General features: G+C 39.4%; 1 protein-coding gene across 6 annotated transcripts in view; it reads left to right on the top strand.

Moving 5' to 3' along the window:
- The window catches only part of DMD (dystrophin), a 1,890,745-nt gene that overhangs the window by 240,751 nt on the left and 1,630,702 nt on the right, over positions 1 to 19,292 (top strand). For all 6 annotated transcript variants that reach the window (XM_066356826.1, XM_066356825.1, XM_066356822.1 and 3 more), the window contains 2 exons: positions 15,037 to 15,138; positions 15,265 to 15,372. In XM_066356826.1, coding sequence (XP_066212923.1) covers positions 15,037 to 15,138; positions 15,265 to 15,372 — 210 coding nt within the window. The remainder of the gene's footprint in view (positions 1 to 15,036; positions 15,139 to 15,264; positions 15,373 to 19,292) is intronic.

Raw genomic sequence — 19,292 nt, 5'->3', positions numbered from 1 at the left:
GAATGGACACAGATAAGCGTTGTCTTTTGAAGAAGGATAACCTAGAAAATGAATTGTAGTGCAGATTATTAAACATAAGACTATGTACTCATATTCACTTTCTTGTTCATCTAAAGTCACTAAACGGAATTTTTTTCTGTTGGTTGATCCACTGGAATGGAATGAATATGACATATCTGATTTCCCTAAAGTACTTTGCAAAGCCTCCCACAATATGTCTGTAGATTGAGGTGGGCCTTTCTATCCCTATGTGGGTTGGTAGGGAATATCTGTGTTTTCATATATTTCTTTCTGATACCTGACTTATGGGCCAGGAATTGGACTGACAATAATCGGACTCCTTCAGCCTGCTGGGTCAGAAAGTTTTGGGGAAAGATGCCACTGGAGGATTTAGCCAGAGAACTGTGTAACTTTTACCAGAACAGGAGTGGTTAATGGACAATTCCCTCTGTCACATGATTTTAGATTTATAGAACTGTCCTGCGAAGTTAGCCTGTCACATGCAAATGTCATATACTCATCTTTCATGTTTTAAATCAGAAAAAGTATGTTTATTGTTTGAAAATTTGCCATTTATAAAAAGCAATATCTTTAAAGAAATGAAGTTTTTCATAAGAAAGATCTGACTTCCTATTCATACATGTGAATATAAATATAGGTGTATAACTATATACAGATGTGTATGTATATATATACCTTTACATTTATATACATTTATGTTTTCTTTGTACATATGAATATATATATGTTTGTTTAAATATATGCATACATATATATACATATATATTGATATACGTAGAGAGAGAGAAAGAGGATCACAGACATTACTTGGGCACAAGGTTAATATTAAATCAAAGCAAGATGATATAGATTCTTAATAAATTGATGCAACTGTATCTAGATAGACACGATACAGTGTCTATCTAGATTACAAAGGTGAATATTTCTGTTCAGTGCTGTTTTGAATATATTTATATTTTATTATTTTGAAGGATTTTCCAGGATATTGGCATCCCCTAAAGAATGTTTATAGAGCTAGCACAATTTAATTTTAAGGGAAAACTAAGCAGAGATAAGGGATATGTGAGCAATATTGTCTTTGAAAACGGAAGGCTTTTTCTGCACGTCACTTCAGAAAATTGTGCTCCGGACAATAGGCAGAATTCGATAGGCCTGGCTGTCTTCTGCTCGGATCTCTTTCCTGAGCCCAGCTGCTTCTGTCCCATGTACTTCAGGATCTATTCACCTTGACGTCCAAAAAGCACCTCAGTCTCAACAAGGTGAAACTTAACTTATGGTGCCCTACTTCCGGGAAGCTTGCTTCCTTACTGTCTTCTCCATTTCTGTTGTTGTGCCGTTGTTTGCCATGACACCCACACTAGGCAGCTGGCCTCATCCCAGCCCCATCCCTTTGGTTTCCTCTGAGCCCTCTGCATGGAACCGGTCACAGCGTTCCTCAGATAACTCAAATTTATTATTTTATTTTTGCTCCTGTCACTGTTTACCAAGGCAAAGCCTATATTGTCTGCCCCTGGATACCCTTGCCTTCATTCTTACCTTTCTTCAATCTAGTCTCCACATGAAAGTCCAGGTGAGCTCACAAAAGCCCATTGGGTACAGTTTCTCCTCTGCTTCAAACCTCGGTCATTTTCCATCCTCCACGGTGTCTGACCGCCTTGGCTTACAGTGATTTTAATACCTTAGCCCTACCTGTTTCTCAGTGCTTTCTCCTACCAGCCCCCTCCTGTCTCTGAAACTGCACTTCCTTTCTGCAAGCCATTCCAATACTCTGTGTGTCGTTGTCTTGTACATGCTATTCGTGTTACTCAGAATACTCCTGTTCTCATTGTGCTTGGAGAACCTCTAGTCACATAGAAAACTCTGTTCAGATTCTCCTCATGTAGCTGGTATTTCTCCATAGTGAAGACCACAGCTTCTTTATTTTTATTGTTTGGTCATCTCTGTACCATACTTGTGCCTCTGTTGTTTGGAAGGAAAATAGTCTACTAAAAGGCAGTTGTTCAGGAAAACTATGAAGTCCCCTTTGCTATCATGGCTTCAAAATTGTTTATATAATTAAAAGTATTTATTGTACAAAGCCTGGCCTGTGGTGGCGCAGTGGATAAAGTGTCAACCTGGAACACTGAGGTCGCCGGTTCAAAACTCGGGGCTCGCCTGGTCAAGGCATATAAGGGGGTTGATGCTTCCTGTTCCTCTCCCCCTTCTCTCTCTCTTCTCTCTCTCTCTCTCTCTCTCTCTCACTCCTCTTTAAAAATTGATAAATAAAATCTTTAAAAAAGTATTTATAAAAAAAGTATTTATAGTATATACCTTTGGGATAAGTTGGAAAAAAAGTCTTGGGTGTGTTAAAGATTATAGAATTAAAAATAGAGATTATTTATGAAGGAAAATATGGCTGAAAATATTTTTTGATGTTTCTCTTTAGTTTCTAATTTTATACTTGGTGAATAAAAGCATGTTTAAAAATAAAACTAACTTAAAATATGATGGAAATAATTTTACTAAGCCAAGTGTCAACAGTTATTGCCCATGAAGCAATGATTACAGTGTAAGTATTAGCATTTTGTGTGCTTATTATTTCCCCCCAATTGACATACTTTATATTTAACACTATTTCTATGTCCGAGTTAAAAAGTCAATGCAGCCCTGGCCAGTTGGCTCAGTGGTAGAGCGTCAGCCTGGCGTGCGGGGGACCCGGGTTCGATTCCCGGCCAGGGTACACAGGAGAAGCGCCCATTTGCTTCTCCACCCCCCCTTCCTCTCTGTCTCTCTCTTCCCCTCCCGCAGCCAGGGCTCCATTGGAGCAAAGATGGCCCGGGCGCTGGGGATGGCTCCTTGGCCTCTGCCCCAGGCGCTAGAGTGGCTCTGGTCGCGGCAGAGCGACGCCCCAGAGGGGCAGAGCATCGTCCCCTGGTGGGCAGAGCGTCACCCCTGGTGGGTGTGCCGGGTGGATCCCGGTCGGGCGCATGCGGGAGTCTGTCTGACTGTCTCTCCCCATTTCCAGCTTCAGAAAAATTCAAAAAAAAAAAAAAAAGTCAATGCATAATGAAGTTAAATCCAAGTTCATGTTGCTTGCACGTGGCTGGGTTGGGAGTGGTACGCAGATCTGTGTGATAACTCAGTCCTGGCTTCCTCCTAACCTCACAATTTTATTGGAGGAGATTACCATACATCCATGAGAAAATTACTGCAAGGGGAAAATGCAGGTATGTTGGAATGATAATATGCTTTATGAATAGAAATGCTAATTCTAACATCTGAAAAGAATTCTGGCCTTTTTGGTCTCTGAAAAAAATCTATACTTAACAGTATGGCCAATGTTTTTTGAAACAAATTTTATTGGGGTACCTAGAAAAGGACACAACTCATAATTATAGCTGAAGACTTTACACAGGTCACATATCCGTAATTCCACACTTAAACACACAGTTATTATGTTACCATCCACCCAGAAACCTCCAATAATCTCTATCATAGTCATAAGCTTTACCCACCTCCTCAAAGGTAACCTCTGTCCTGATTAATAATACCTCAGGTTAGTTTTATTTCTAACTTAATGTAGATGGAATTTTATAATACATATAGTTTTCTAACTGACTGTTCTTCCTCGATGTTATGTTTGTGCGATTCATCCAAGTTGCATGTAGCATTAGTTCATTAATTTTTATGGCTGAGTAGTATTCCTTTTTTGTACATATATTACTGTTTAATTATAAATTTTACAAGTCAGAAAATTTGCATTGTTTCCAGTTTGGGACCACTATGAATAATGCTGCTATCAAAATAATTGAATATAGCTCTTGCCGAATATACGGGAGTGGGGGGGGGGCAAAAGTTGGTTTACAGTTGTGAGTATATACATAACAGATGGAGTTTATTCTTGTGTTACTATTTTTAACTATTGGACTATTTTTCATACAAACAAATGTAAACCTACGTGGAGCCAACCCTGCAGGGCATCGTGGTGTGCAGAGGACTCAAATTCATAAAATCCCAGTGCTGTTCTCTGTGGCCAGATGCTACTGGCAGTGCAGCCTTGATGCGTGGGCGTGGCTTGAGCTGGGGGAACCTGGCTTCCTCTTTTTCTGCATTTCCTCTCAGCACTGGCAACCAGGGGACCTCTGCGGCATCCCCCTGTGCCTCCAGCCAACCCTGGGAATAGCTTCAGAGCGCACCCTTTTTCAGGGCACATGTTTTCCTGTAGTACCAAGTCTCAGGTTCGCATTTGCTCTGCAACCCTACATGAAGGGGGAGGAAAGGGGAGTTCTGAGAAGTTAAAGGAAGGCAGCCACGCTCCATGACATTGTGCCTCTGTCTGGAATGCCAGTTGCCAGACAGCGGTGGCCAGATCTTCATGTTTTGTTTCTTCCCAGGTCACTGGGCTTAGCTGCAGCTTGTCCTGCCTACTCTTGAAGGAATGCTCTCTAAATCTCTTTGTTTCTTCTGACCGAAGGGAGTATCAGCCACAGCCTGATTCCTCCCCTTTCTTTTTTTTTTTTTTTTTTTTTTTTTGGTATTTTTTTCTGAAGATGGAAACGGGGAGAGACAGTCAGACAGACTCCCGCATGCGCCAGACCAGGATCCACCCGGCGGGCGCGATGCTTTGCCCACCAGGGGGCGATGCTCTGCCCCTCCGGGGCGTCGCTCTATCGCAACCAGAGCCACTCTAGCGCCTGGGGCAGAGGCCAAGGAGCCATCCCCAGTGCCCGGGCCATCTTTGCTCCAATGGAGCCTTGGCTGCAGGAGGGGAAGAGAGAGACAGAGAGGAAGGAGAGGGGGAGGGGTGGAGAAGCAGATGGGCGCTTCTCCTGTGTGCCCTGGCCGGGAATCGAACCCGGGACTTCTGCACGCCAGGCCGACGCTCTACTGCTGAGCCAACTGGCCAGGGCCTTCCTCCCCTTTCTGAGCTGAGACCCATCATGAGCTACAGCCATGGCTCCTTTGAATCCTCTCCATTTTCATCTCCATATTTCGCTCCCACTTGCTCACCTTTAGATGTTTCAATGAATGGGTCTCTCAGCAGTGTTTATGAGTTGTTCAGGAAATTCTTTCTTGAATTATAGCTGTTGAAATGGGTGAAACTTCAAGGGGAGTGATCAAGGGATCCCTCATGCTGCCATTCCTCTGACGTCACTTATATTCATCTCCTCTTCCTAGGTTTTTAATATTTTTGCTGCACTTGTAAATATACTGCTCACAAAAATTAGAGGAGATTTCAAAATGAATATGAAGCGATAAAAAAAGCATTTGATTCTTTTAAATTAAACAATGAAATAAAAGTGATTTTGCATGTCATTTGCATAATAGGACGTTTCTTTGACTTGTTTGCTTTTCTGATGTTCTTGTTTTTTTATCACTCATACTAATTTTGAAATATCCTCTAGTTTTTGTGAGCAGTGTAGTCTCTTTTTAGAATTTTATTTTTTTATTTGTCTTTTGCTGATATGGACAAATACAACTTGACTGTTGTTTCTTGGTATTATATTCAGAGACTTTGCTAATATACTCACAAATTTGAGTATCTGCAGCATCATTTAGGTGTACATATACAGGATATTTGTGAGTCATTAGAGTTTTACTTCTCCCTTTCAGTTATTCATTTTGTTAATTTTTCTTACCTTATTGTGCTATATACTCAGGGAAATGAGATTATTGTTCATACTTGGTTTTCATTTTAGGTCTCAGAGGTGAGGCTTTTAGTAAACCACCATAAAGTGTGATCTTTCCTGCAGGTTTGTTGAAGATGCCTTTTATTCCTAGTGTTCTAAGAGGTTTGGCTGTTACTGGGTGCTAAGTTATATCAAACTCATTTGTCAGAATCGCTGGAGATGATCATATTACTTTTCTCATTTTTTCCTGTTAATATGTAAAATCCCATTGCTTCATTTCCTAATATTAATATAACTTTGCATTCTTCAGATAAATCAAGTATAGATGACATGTACAATCTTTTTATTTGTTGCTAGATTTCTTTGCTCACATTTGATATAAACTTTTCCGATTGTGTCCATGAAAGAAATTAGACCATTGTATCCCTTTCTTTTTTTTTTTTTTTTCATTTTTTCTGAAGCTGGAAACAGGGAGAGACAGTCTGACAGACTCCCGCATGCGCCCGACCGGGATCCACCCGGCACGCCCACCAGGGGCGAAGCTCTGCCCACCAGGGGGCGATGCTCTGCCCATCCTGGGCGTCGCCATGTTGCGACCAGAGCCACTCTAGCGCCTGAGGCAGAGGCCACAGAGCCATCCCCAGCGCCCGGGCCATCTCTGCTCCAATGGAGCCTTGGCTGCGGGAGGGGAAGAGAGAGACAGAGAGGAAAGCGTGGCGGAGGGGTGGAGAAGCAAATGGGCGCTTCTCCTGTGTGCCCTGGCCGGGAATCGAACCCGGGTCCTCCGCACGCTAGGCCGACGCTCTACCGCTGAGCCAACCGGCCAGGGCTGTATCCCTTTCTTGTAATATGCTTCCTAGGTTTAAGTATCTGATTATGGAGACTTGAGAACTTGCAATTTATGATTGGAATTTTACAGAGAAGCTTTAAATGAAAGATTTTACATGTTTATAGACATAATTCTAGTTTTGATTTTCATTTTTAAGTTGATCTCCCTTTTGTAGATTTTCCATTTTTAGTAAGTTTAATTAGTTTGTATCTCTCAAGGAATTTATCTATTACATCTAAAATTACAACTATATCCCTATAAAGTTACATTCAGTCCACATAATATTTAATAATATTTTTATTGGTTATCAATGTTTGAAATTTAGGAGATGTGTTTTCAAACTGAATTTCTGACCTCCTTGGAAAAGAACGCATGCTCGGAAGATCTTTGCGCGGCCTGCTTTCTTGAATATTAACTTCAGCAGGAATGAAATAGCGCCGCCCCCTTTAGCATGCATTCTCCATTTAGCTGCCGTCTGCAGCGCTTCCCACCCTCTTCCACCTAGATTAGTTTGTGCATTTTATTATGTATACACATTAGAATGGGTAATTTCTTTTTTATATTCTTATTTTTAAGATTTTATTCATTTTAGAGAGGAGAGAGAGAAAGAGAAGGGGGGGGAGAAGCAGAAAGCATCAACTCCCATATGTGCCTTGACCGGGCAAGCCCAGGGTTTCGAACGGGTGACCTCAGCATTCCAGGTTGATGCTTTAGTCACTGTGCTACCACAGGTCAGGCTGGAATGGGAGATTTCTTATACACAGGATAGGATATTCCAATGCCAACAGTTAGAATGAAGCTTAAAGTGATATATGTTTTATATTCGCTTGGTTACAAGTAAGACACATATGGAGCATTCTCCTGGTTTTAAAGTGTAAAAATCAAAGCTATTCAGCTTCTGTACAAAACATAAGTCTTAATAGACTATAGGTTACATATGAATGCCTGGTAATTTTCCTGTCATGCTGAAATATTTCCCTGTGTAATGTGTTAAAATTCTATTATGCTGTAGATTTATCACATCTGGAAACAAAAACTGATTTTCCATTAATTAATCTCTTAATCCTTACTAATCACAAACATCTCCATAATCCATCACTGTTTAGAGCATTTTCACATCTGTTGACCTCCGTCTGACCCTAGCTATGACCTAGCTTGGAGGGTACTAGAACAGATACTCTTATCTCTATTTTACTAGTGGGAAAACTAAATAAAGCAAGATTTGGGAGTTTCCTGACAGATATTACCAAGTTGGGCAACATTAGATCTGGGACAAGAATTAGACAATCTGTACTTTAAGCCCAGTGATGTGTTGCAGGTGAGCAGATTCATGGAGTCTTTTACATGGTAATGTCCATTATAAGTATTAAAGCTCTAGACTTTGAGGTAGAGAGGACAGGATTTCACAGGTGACTCACCTCCTATGGGTCTTCAAATTCACCATAAATAGTTCCGCTATTACCATAAACACTGGTAGGCAGTTATTTAATGGAGACTAAAGAAGAAAATGGTTTTAAGAAAATATTTGTTAGAAAAGTCCCATATTGATAATGAGAGTGGTGGTATTCAGCTTTGAGGCATTTAAACACTATGTAAAGTTAATTATTGACTCCACAAGACATGAAGCACAAAGGTGAGAAGTCCCCCTCAAAGAATTGAGAGGTAGGAGGCATAAAACAATAAGCGGCATTAAAACCTGAAGCTGCCAAGGAACGCCGGGGAATGAGCTGAGTGCTGAGCAGAATGCGGTGGCCCTGGAATGCTCCTATGGGTTTCTGCTCTTTATTTTCTGGTATCCCGATTGAATAGACTGGTGGGAGCTGGAGAGTACGAAGTTTATTAAGCTGCCATAGCACATTAAATAATAGCCCGCAAATAATAACAGCAGCAGCAACACCACCACCTTTGCAGATGTATTCATTAGCACTTTATGGACTCATAAAAATAAATGATATATGGTACTGACTGTAACAGCACAGAAGAACATGCTTCTTCAAGTTAAAAAAATCTCACTACATTTTAGACTAATCACTGAGGCAGGATTTCATTAGCGAATCAGACTGTCATATTTACCTTTTAAAAAACACATCCTTGCAAAGAGCACATGTTCTTGATCTGGAAGTGTATTTTCTGATTTGTGTTTAATATTTTATACAAACAGAGTTCTAATGACAAAAATGTTTTTAGATCAAATGATAACATTCGGCTTCAAGTCTTGGTTAAGTAGATTAGATAAAATATTTTGTTAAATCTATTCAAACTTTCCCTAAAATTAAATTTGAAAAGAATCAAAAAAGGATGTAGCATTTGTACATCTCACTTAGGTTCTGTAGCAGAAATTACACAAAGCATGTTTATATGTTTTATCTTGTGTCCTTGACTGAGTGAATGGCATCATGAAAGATTATAGGGTTTGTAGTCAGACAAATCTGAGGGAAGTCCCAGATACTGAATCCTGTGACCTCTTTTCTTAGGCAAGCTGCCCAACCCATCTGAATATCAGTTTCCTCATCTGTGAACTGCACCTTTAAAAGGCAGCAGTCATGAATTCCTTCAGTTCAATCAGGACTTATTACAGGATCACTTAAACAGCTATAAGAATGATCTTTCCGCACTGACTAGTTGGCTCAGTGATAGAGTGTCAGCCCAGTGTTTGAAAGTCCATCTGCTTCTTCATCCCAACCCCCTTCTCTCTCTCTCTCTCTCTCTCTCTCTCTCTCTCTCACTCTCACTCTCTCTCCCCCTCCCACAGCATGGCTTAAACGGTTTGAACAAGTTGGCTCTGGCTGTTGAGGATGGCTCTGTGGCCTTGCCTCAGGTGCTAAAATAGCTCAGTTGCCGAGCAACGGCCCGAGATGGGCCCAGCATTACCTGGTGCGGGCTTGCTGTGTGAATCCCGGTTGGGGCACATGCAGGAGTCTGTCTCTGCCTCGCTGCCTCTCAATAAGAAAAAAATAAAAGAATGATTTTTTCAGAGAAACCTCAAGTATGTGTTTCCTAATACATTTACAACGTGTTTTTCTGCCCTGAACCGTATGGTAGATAGTGAAGATACAAGTGCTGCCATCTTGTGCTATACTGCCTCCGTTAACAGTTTGTGAAAATGGGCAAAATCAAGAAGAGAATCATAGACTTGGCTAAACGTTAGTCACTAGCACACTGCCCCATTTCTGGCCTCATACTGGCTTTATTTCACGTCTTCCAATGAGTTATTTAATGCTGTTTATATTTCACCATTGGTATGATGAGGTTGCTTATCATTTTTAACTATATAGTTGTTTATAAAAAGTAAGAAAGAAAAATCAAGAATTCAATTATTTTTCAAAAGCCTTATTACATATAAAATGTGTGTAGCCGGGAAGCATATTCCAGGGTCTTAAACTGTTGTAAAATGAAAGGTGGGTTGCTTTCTGCCTCCTTCGCTTATAATCCCACTCACTGCTGCGCTGTGTGGTCCATGGCACATAATTGCTTCTTCTTTAGTGGACGTACTCCTGGGAACACTTTCTCCCTTAATGCCATTCTGGATGGGTACCGTTTAGCTATCACATTCTATCACTGGCTATGATAAACTCAAGGGTCAAGGTACTTAAGTATTACCTCCCAGGCTTGTCAAAGTTTCCTCATTGCCTTGATCCAAATGTTCTTTTGATAGCCATTTTTCACATTTGCTTTGAAAAACCAACTCAAGCAAACAAAGGAGCTCAGATGAGAAATGTCCTTGGCATGTATAACAATATGAGATGTGAATTAAATGAGAGAGAAGAATCCTCCCCTTTGCAAATCTGAGCATCAGTGGTAATGGAGTTGGGAGTTAGCCCATGACAATGTGTGAGAGGAAGTGCATTGACCTTTAGCTTCTTGTACTGCTGAAACAAAATGTAAATAATAATTAATTTCTTCTTATCACTCCAGGAGATGTTAAAATCCATTTTTGTTTGTGTGTTTTGTTTACCTAGCTCAAAAAAATTGCATTATTGTGGAACACTCAAGGGATTCATATATTTAAATGGAAACTCAGAAACGCTGATGTTTTTCTCTCGGGAAGAGGTTTCTAATCCTAATGTAGTGATTCTTTAAAAGTCTTATTTAGCTTCCTCTCAATCCCATTCAATTCTATCCCTTATACTCGCGGAACAATTTGGTTACATCTCTACAGGCAGTGATAGGAACCAGCATCTTTAGGTGATTATAGAGCGGACTGATGATCTTCCAATTCTGTGACACCATCCTTTGTAATTCAAAGTAGGGCTGATATTTCTAAGCAGTAAACAAATAAATCCATTAAGTTGAAGCACTATGTACACTTATTCATATTTGTGCATATAGCATTACAAATATGTACCTGTGGGCAGACGTGTACAATTCATAAGCAAGCAATTTCGGATTCACTTATCTAATTTTCCTGAGATTAGTGAAAAGCACCATGCCCACATTGTAACAGGAGTGACTTAGATTCAGTTCACTGAGAGTTTTCTGAGAGTAATTTAAGCAGTGGAATGTGTTACTAAAAGATATGTACGCTCTCTTGTGTTGGAAATCTTTAAGGAGGAATACACTTGATGTTTAGCCATCTATTTGTAAAGATTTAGTAAGTACCTTATTAGAGTGAGTAGAGCACAATACATGATCCTTGGTGATTCTTTGAAGATTTGATATAAATACTATAATCAAGCAAAATGTAAATAACCACCAACACTTCAAGAACTCAGTTCAAATTAAAACTGCTTTCCAATACATAATCTTGCTTTTTGTAGTGATTATTTGTAGTGATTATTTAAGAGGTTGATATTTATTTTCTTTGAGAAAGAATAAATAATGTATCCATAAACTTCCTGAAAGAGTAATTTGATTTAATTGGGGTCTGTGTAGATAATAATACCAGTCACTGAAAGAACTGCCAGAATTATTAAAAGAAAATTATGTATTGAAAATGTTTTTATAATTTGAAAAGACTTAGACACATGTTAGTAATTTAAGCAACTGTTTTACATACTACTTAAATCCCAGTTGTTTGGCTTTAGACAGTTTCATCTTCTCCACATAAAACAAAATTATAAAGTGATTGCATACTTGTATTTGGGAAGTTGAGTCACATTGAATCACAATTAACAATTTAAAAACTATTTGAACAATTTCACTTCATTTTACTTTGATCATTGAAATGCATTCTCTAATATTCTCCCACTGTAAGTGGATCTTTACTTTTAGCAATTTTAGTTATGTGCGATATTTTGTAATGCCACAGAATCAACCTCTCTTAAATATGTCTATTTGTATTAGTCATACAAAATACCATAACAAAATACCAACGACTGAGTAGCTTAGAAAACAATTTATTTTCTTATAGTTCTGGCCTAGAAGTCCAAGTCCAGGTGTCAGAAGGTTGGGTTTCTTTCTCAGCCTCTCTCCTTGGCTTGCAGATGGACGCCTTCTTGCTGTGTCCTCGCATGGTTTCTCCTCTGTATACACACATCCCGGGGGTCTCCCAGTGTGTCCAGATTTCTTCTGCTTATAACGATACCTGTCAGATTGGATAGGAGCCCACCCTAACAACCTCATTCAAGCTTAAAGACCCTGTCTTTAAAGACCCTACCTCCTAATACCATCTCATTCTAGATTAATCGAAGGTAGGGCTTCAACATAGGAATTTCAGTTCAGTCTATAACATCTCTAATCTATAATTTGAGACATATGATATGTGTTTGATTAATATTTGTCATTATAATAAATCCATGATTGATAAATAAATGGTGCTCTCCAGAGTACCAGTAACTCTAAGTTAAATTAAATATTGGCTGAATTATAAGCCTGATTAATGAATTATCAAAGTTATCCATTACTATTTGAATACAAAGGACACTTAATAACATTTCTAATATAGTTGTCTCAACTATGTTGACTGTGTACCTACAAGAGTATTTCTTACTAGTTTTGTGGGACTCATTCATATAGTGAAAAAAATAAAACTACAGTGTTAACAGTATCACATTAATATATTTGGGAATTCCTATGAATTTAATAATCTTAAACAATTTAGTGTATGAAGGTTTTTTTTGGGGGGATTTGTTTTATAGGATGTTTTCCACACATAAATAAATTGTAAACATCCATCTATAAGATTACAAACCTAAGATGCTACTTTAGTGAACACTACATTTTGTGTCTTGTAGTACTAGAGAAAGATGCTCTATCTATTTGGAAGTGTCAGTTCATTTATAAAGATGATGCTACAGTTTTGAGTTTATTCTTTTTCCCTTTGACTCCCATCTCTGCTGGGGTTGAAGCGCTGCATAAACATCTTACAACTTGCCCTTTTATGTTACATCATCAAATCAAGCAGATAGTGTACTTTATGTCTAAGAAGGAAGATTTTCTCTATTTGAAGCCAAACATTTTTACAACTAACACAGCAGTAGATTCATTATATGCCATTTTACCTGATGCATACTGACATGGACCCTAGGAAGTTCACACACAAAAAATTTTTATATGTTTTAGAAAAAAATCACAACTACTAGCTTCTAATACGTAAATGGCTGATATTGTTGAATTCATTGACTTATGATAGCTCAATTCTTGTGGCTAGCTTGCATCACTATTTCTCTTCTATGGCTTCTGTCCTAAGCTAAAATAATTGAAAAGGAGTAATGTAGAGGGTAAAGTGGTAAAAAATTCAAAAATCAGTTACATTTTGCTGAAAGCAAGATTTTTGACAGTTCTGAAGAAAACCTGAAAGCTCACTGTGACTGAGCTACATATGCATCCATGATCATTTTAATACTGCAGTAAAGTGTCCATTACCTACTTCTTATTCAGGTGCGGGGCCCCTTTTTGAAATGATGGTAGATTAAACAAGTTTTTGAAAAGTTACGTATGTCTGCAAGCCACCTAGGGATATGTGGATTTTGTCATGATGCTAATTACATTTGTATTATTTGAATCATATATTAGTATCTTCTAGGTGGATTGATCCAAGCACGTAGCATCAAGTAAGGTAGAAGTTATGATGTGGCTTAGCTTAGATGCAAATATATTTGTAAAATAAATATGTTCCATCCATTTTTCTTTTAGATCTAATTCTATACAGAATAAACCATGTCTATATTTTGAGATGCTTCTAGTTTTTTCATATATAAATTCATTGAATTTTGATTATTTGTATTGAAGTAGAATTGGTATACAGCATCATATTAGTTTCAGGTGTACAACATAATAATTTGATCTTTGTATACACTACAAAATGACCACCACAATACATTCCATCTAGTTACCATCAGTCTAGTTTTAAAAATCCAATAGGTATGGGAAAGTAATTCTCTTACTTATGAGAAAGTCAAACGATTTGAAATTTTAGGCTCTGAAGTGCATCACAATGGAGTTGAAATAAATGAGATTTTTTTTTTTGTTACAAAATACTTCCTTAGCATAGAAAGCATTGCAACATACATTTCTTTATCTAAAAACCACCAGTCCACCCTGGCCGGTTGGCTCAGTGGTAGAGCATCGGTCTGGCATGCAGAAGTCCCGGGTTCGATTCCCGGCCAGGGCACACAGGAGAAGCGCCCATCTGCTTCTCCACCCCTCCCCCTCTCCTTCCTCTCTGTCTCTCTCTTGCCCTCCCGCAGCCGAGGCTCCACTGGAGCAAAGATGGCCCGGGCGCTGGGGATGGCTCCTCGGCCTCTGCCCCAGGCGCTAGAGTGGCTCTGGTCGCAACAGAGTGATGCCCCAGAGGGGCAGAGCATCGCCCCCTGGTGGGCAGAGCATCGCCCCCTGGTGGGCGTGCCGGGTGGATCCCAGTCGGGCGCATCCGGGAGTCTGTTTGACTGTCTCTCCCCGTTTCTGGCTTCAGAAAAATACAGAAAAAAAAATCCTTTAAAAACCACCGGTCCTTGGTTTATGTTACTTATCAAAATAGCGAGCACACATACACATTAGTGACACACTTCAGACCTGGCAGTTACTACTCAGGGAATGTTCTAGTTTTCTCACTGGACTAGTTTAGAGATATATTTTTTAAATACCTTTTAATAATAATCCAGATAATTTTTAAAATCTACACATGGACATAATTTGTCACTAATGATTTTTTTCTACAATCAGCATATAAACAACACGAATTATACAGGATCCCTTCAAATAAAGGTATATCAATATTTAGGCATTCTGATTAATTGACTTTTACTCTTTGGAGTGGATTATCTGTGACCTAAGAAAGGTACACATTTTACAGGTTACAAATGCAAAATCCTCTTTAATTCAGTATTTCTGCCTTTGCTATCTCACATGTACTGTGGAGACATTCGAAATATTGCTTTGATAAGTGCTTCAGAGTTCTTGTAAGTATCTTTGCTTCTCAATGTTAAGGTGAAAGAGCGAGCGGAATAATCTAAAGCAAGCTAAAGGAGCAGCGTGTAGCCATTATCAGCAAGACCGGGACGAGTGCTCTTTAGAATGCCTCATGTACATAAGGGAGTCAGAATTAGATCCTTTCTTAAATCATTCCTGGCATTTTGAATGGAATTCAGTTAACAGTTAATTGTTTGCTGATTTTGTGGTGGGTTGTTTCCTTCCCAGGTCCTGGGAGATCGATGGGCAAACATCTGTAGATGGACAGAAGATCGTTGGGTTCTTTTACAAGACATCCTTCTCAAATGGCAGCGTTTTACTGAAGAACAGGTGAGTCATGTGGGGGAAACTAACGGTGGGTGACATGGAGAGGTGTTAAATGAATAAATTAAAAACTGTGACAGTCTACTTTAATAATATTTGTTTTCTTTTTGGCAATTATTCGATCTCTTTCAGTGCCTTCTTAGTACATGGCTTTCAGAAAGAGAAGAGGCAGTGAGCAAGATTCACACGAGTGGTTCTAAGGATCAAAGTGAAGTGTTATCAAGTCTTCAGAAACTGGCTGTATGTATTGTTGAGCGTTCAGTCTTTTTGTTTTGAGCCCAATAGTTTATATTCACACCATTATTTCATCTTTCTATTTTGACCTTGAACCAGATATTCATTGTTCTTACTTAGTTCAGTCTACTTAATTATATCGTGTTGTTAATTAATTAAAATAGGAAAAGCATAATGCCTTGCTCAGGCTGCTAGAACAAAGTATCATAGGCTGGGTGGCTTAACCGACAGACATTTATTTTTTGGAGCTCTGGTAGCTGGAAAATGCAAAATCAAGGTGCTGGCTTCCACATAGCAGCTTTTCGCTGTATCCTCACATGGTCGTGATGGGGGCGTCTCTTTCTTTTCTTAAAAGGTCACTAATCCCATGATAGGGACTCGACTAGCATGACTTCAGCTGAACCTAATTACCTCCCCAAAGCCCGCTTCCTAATGTTCTCATATTGAGGGGTCAGGCCTTCAACATAAGAATTTTGGAGGGTAACAAACATGAACTTCATAAGATATAGGTAGATTTTCAACCTTGTTTTCTCAAACAAAATTGTAGTCCTGAAAAAATACAGAATACCTGAAATAAGACTTCGGTTGGATTTTACAAAACGTAACAATAAGAAGTACCTGTGAGCTTGACTAATGGTGGCACAGTGGATAGAGCATCGGCCTGGGACGCTGAGGACCCAGATTCAAAACCGTGAGGTTGCTGGCTTGAGTGCAGGCTCATCTGGCTTGAGCGTGGGATCATAGCTATGACCCTGTGGACACTGGCTTGAGCCCAAGTTCACTGGACTGAGCCTAAGGTCGCTGGCTTGAGCAAGGGGTCACTAGCTCTGCTATAGCACCCCCCCCTCAAGGCACATATGAGAAAGCAATCGATGAAGAACTAAGGTACCGCAACTATGAGTTGATGCTTCTCATCTCTCTCCCTTTCTGTTTGTCTGTCTCTGTCGCTAAAAAAAGTACCTGTGAATATTCTATAAAATTATAAACAGTATACTTCTAAAGTAATAGACAAGTAGATTCTCCGAGAAATACGAGCAGTACAAGAGATGATTATCCTCATGTTTAAGGGGCTTTCCTCTTCATTTGGGAAGCATATTTAAAAAACCCGTTAAAACCAATGTCATTGATTGCAATTGCCTGTGCTTTGAAAACTAGGGGTACTTTGACAGTACAAAGGCCATCAGGGAAGGCTGCTTTGAGCCATTTCAGTTTGAGTTGAACTTTACAGGATTGAAAAAGATCCCTAAAACTTCTCTTTAGCTGAGAATCTCACTATTTTCTAGTAAAGGAGAGGCCAATCTAATATTAAACATTATTTTTAAAGTAAAATATTGCATCAATAAGATTGCTTTTTGAGTTTTGGTAGCTCAGTTTTATTAAGTGCTAACTTGGTATCAACTCTAATATAACACAAAGGTCTATTGTAAATAATGTTTCACAATTTTACCTGAAGTATTTATTTATCTTTGTATTGATATTATATATTACACTTCATAATAATTAAATTATTAACTTAAAAAGCTGTTCTTAAGTAAATTTTCCTGATAAATTTGAACCATTTTACAAACATTTGTATCATACAATTTTTTTTTTCTTTTCCAAGTGAGAGGAGGGGAGACAGAGACAGACTCCTGCATGTGCCCCGACTGGGATCCACCTGGCAATCCTCATTTGGAGCCATGCTCGCAGCTGAGCTATTTTTAGCACCTGAATTGGAGGCTCAATGGAGCCATCCTCATTGCTGGGGCCAATGTGCTCAAACCAATCAAGCCATGACTGCGGGAAGGGGAGAGAGAGAGGAAAAGAGAAGGGGGAGAGTGAGGGGAGGAGAAGCAGGTGGTTGCTTCTTCTGTGTGCCCTGCTTGGGAATCAAATCTGGGACATCCACATACCAGGCCAATACTTGACCACTGAGCCAACTGGTTAGGGCCATATCATACAATTTTTTGTTTTGTAATTACTTATTTTTAGGCATTTAATTTAAGCTAGATTCACTTATATATTACTGGTTATTACAAGCTAGCTTGTTTATTGATAAATCATTCCTCAAAGAATGTATGCTTTCTTGAGTGATGATACAACTAAAGAGTTTTCAAAAAAAGTCATCTGTATAGCCTGACCAGGTGGTGGTGCAGTGGATAGAGCGTCGGACTGGGATGCAGAGGACACACGTTCGAGACCCCGAGGTCACCAGCTTGAGCCCAAGGTCACTGGCTCAAGCAAGGGGTTACTCAGTCTGCTTTAAGCCCCCTGATCAAGGCAAAAATGAGAAAGCAATCAATGAACAGCTGAGGTGTCGCAATGAAGAGTTGATGCTTCTCATCTCTCCCTGTTCCTATCTGTCTGTCCTATCTATCTCTCTCTGTCTCTGTAAAAAAAGAAAAAAGTCATCTGTATACATATCAACAGAAGGCAAAATATTGGTGATTTACTTGTGGTTTTGTTCTGCAGCTGGTAGGGAGCCATGGAGAGTTTGATCACAATCATATTTACATTTTTGGAATACTCTTTGGTAGTGAGACTTTTGGTAGTAAGGGGACCAGTTGGAAGAACTAATAATCTAAAGTAGCATTGGGCATGAATAGGAGGAGAAAGACAAGCTTATTTCAAAAGAACACATTGAGGCCCAGGAAAAACACATGACATGTATGTAGCAGGGGTCCCCAAACTTTTTCCAGAAGGGGCCAGTTCACTGTCCCTCAGACCGTTGGAGGGCCGCCACATACAGTGCTCCTCTCACTGACCACCAATGAAAGAGGTGCCTCTTCCGGAAGTGCGGTGGGGGGCTGGATAAATGGCCTCAGGGGGCCGCATGCGGCCCTCGGGCCGTAGTTTGGGGACGCCTGAATTGGAAGGTGTCATAGAATATTAGCAGCAGAGCTGAAAGGAGCACCAAGACACTGAGACTCAGGCCCAGGCTCTCTGAGCTGTTTCAAAACTCTTCATATCATTTGATTCCTTGACAAAACTTAACTGTAATCGAGAACTGTCATTTTCAAACAGTCATATGCCACTAGGTTGACATTTTTGTGTATAAAAGGCTTTATTAGCCTCAGGGCGATGAAAATGCTCTCTTAGCAAAGTCTCAATAATTTTCCAATATGATTAAAATTCAAATTATGTCACCTTACTTGTGAACAAAGTGAAAATTTGTTATGGATAAGTCTTATCATTTGATAGTTTAAGCCAATTAACAAAACCTGACAGCTGGTCTAGAATTTGAGGTAAAATTCCCCTGCTGACTCAGGCAGTGAATAAGAATTTAATGTTCATTAAAATATGTCACAATCTGAGACCCAAAACAGTTACCATCTGTCACCATTTCCTACTACATACCTAGGTATAGATACTGTGTGCAAAAAACTGTCTTTTATTTATAATCAGTGTAATTTGTTTGGAAATATTATCACTAATAACCCATGGGATTTTTCTCCTATTTTTTATTTGAGAGGGAGATGAGGACTCAAGTATTTCATTTCCAATAGAGCTATAGTTTTATCTGAATTGCATAGGGTTTTTTTTTCTAATTTATTTTATTTTATTTATTCATTTTAGGGAGAGAGAGAGAGAGAGAGAGAGAGAGAGAAAGGAGGATGGAGGGAGGGAGCAGGATGCATGAACTCATAGTAGTTGCTTCTTGACTGTGCCCTGACCAGGGTTTTGAACCAGCAACCTCAGTGTTCCAGGTTGATGTTTTATCCACTGCACCACCACAGATCAGGAAGGTGTGTTTTGTTTTTATGGTCAAAACTGAAGTTTTATTTGATGGAAAGGATAAGAAGAAAAGGAAAGAAGAAACTGGCCTTTGTGAGGGGTATTCTTAGACTTAGAGGAAAATGTAGACTATCATGGGAAGGCTGCTATCTACTAGAGAGATGCTCCCTGGGAAGTGTGCAAGATGATGTGCAGGACGGAAGGTTGCTGTG

Source organism: Saccopteryx leptura, chromosome X (assembly GCF_036850995.1).
Source record: "Saccopteryx leptura isolate mSacLep1 chromosome X, mSacLep1_pri_phased_curated, whole genome shotgun sequence".
Classification (NCBI taxonomy): domain Eukaryota; kingdom Metazoa; phylum Chordata; class Mammalia; order Chiroptera; family Emballonuridae; genus Saccopteryx; species Saccopteryx leptura.
The sequence above is the reverse complement of the archived record's forward strand: the minus strand, read 5'-3'. Positions and strand labels throughout refer to the sequence as shown.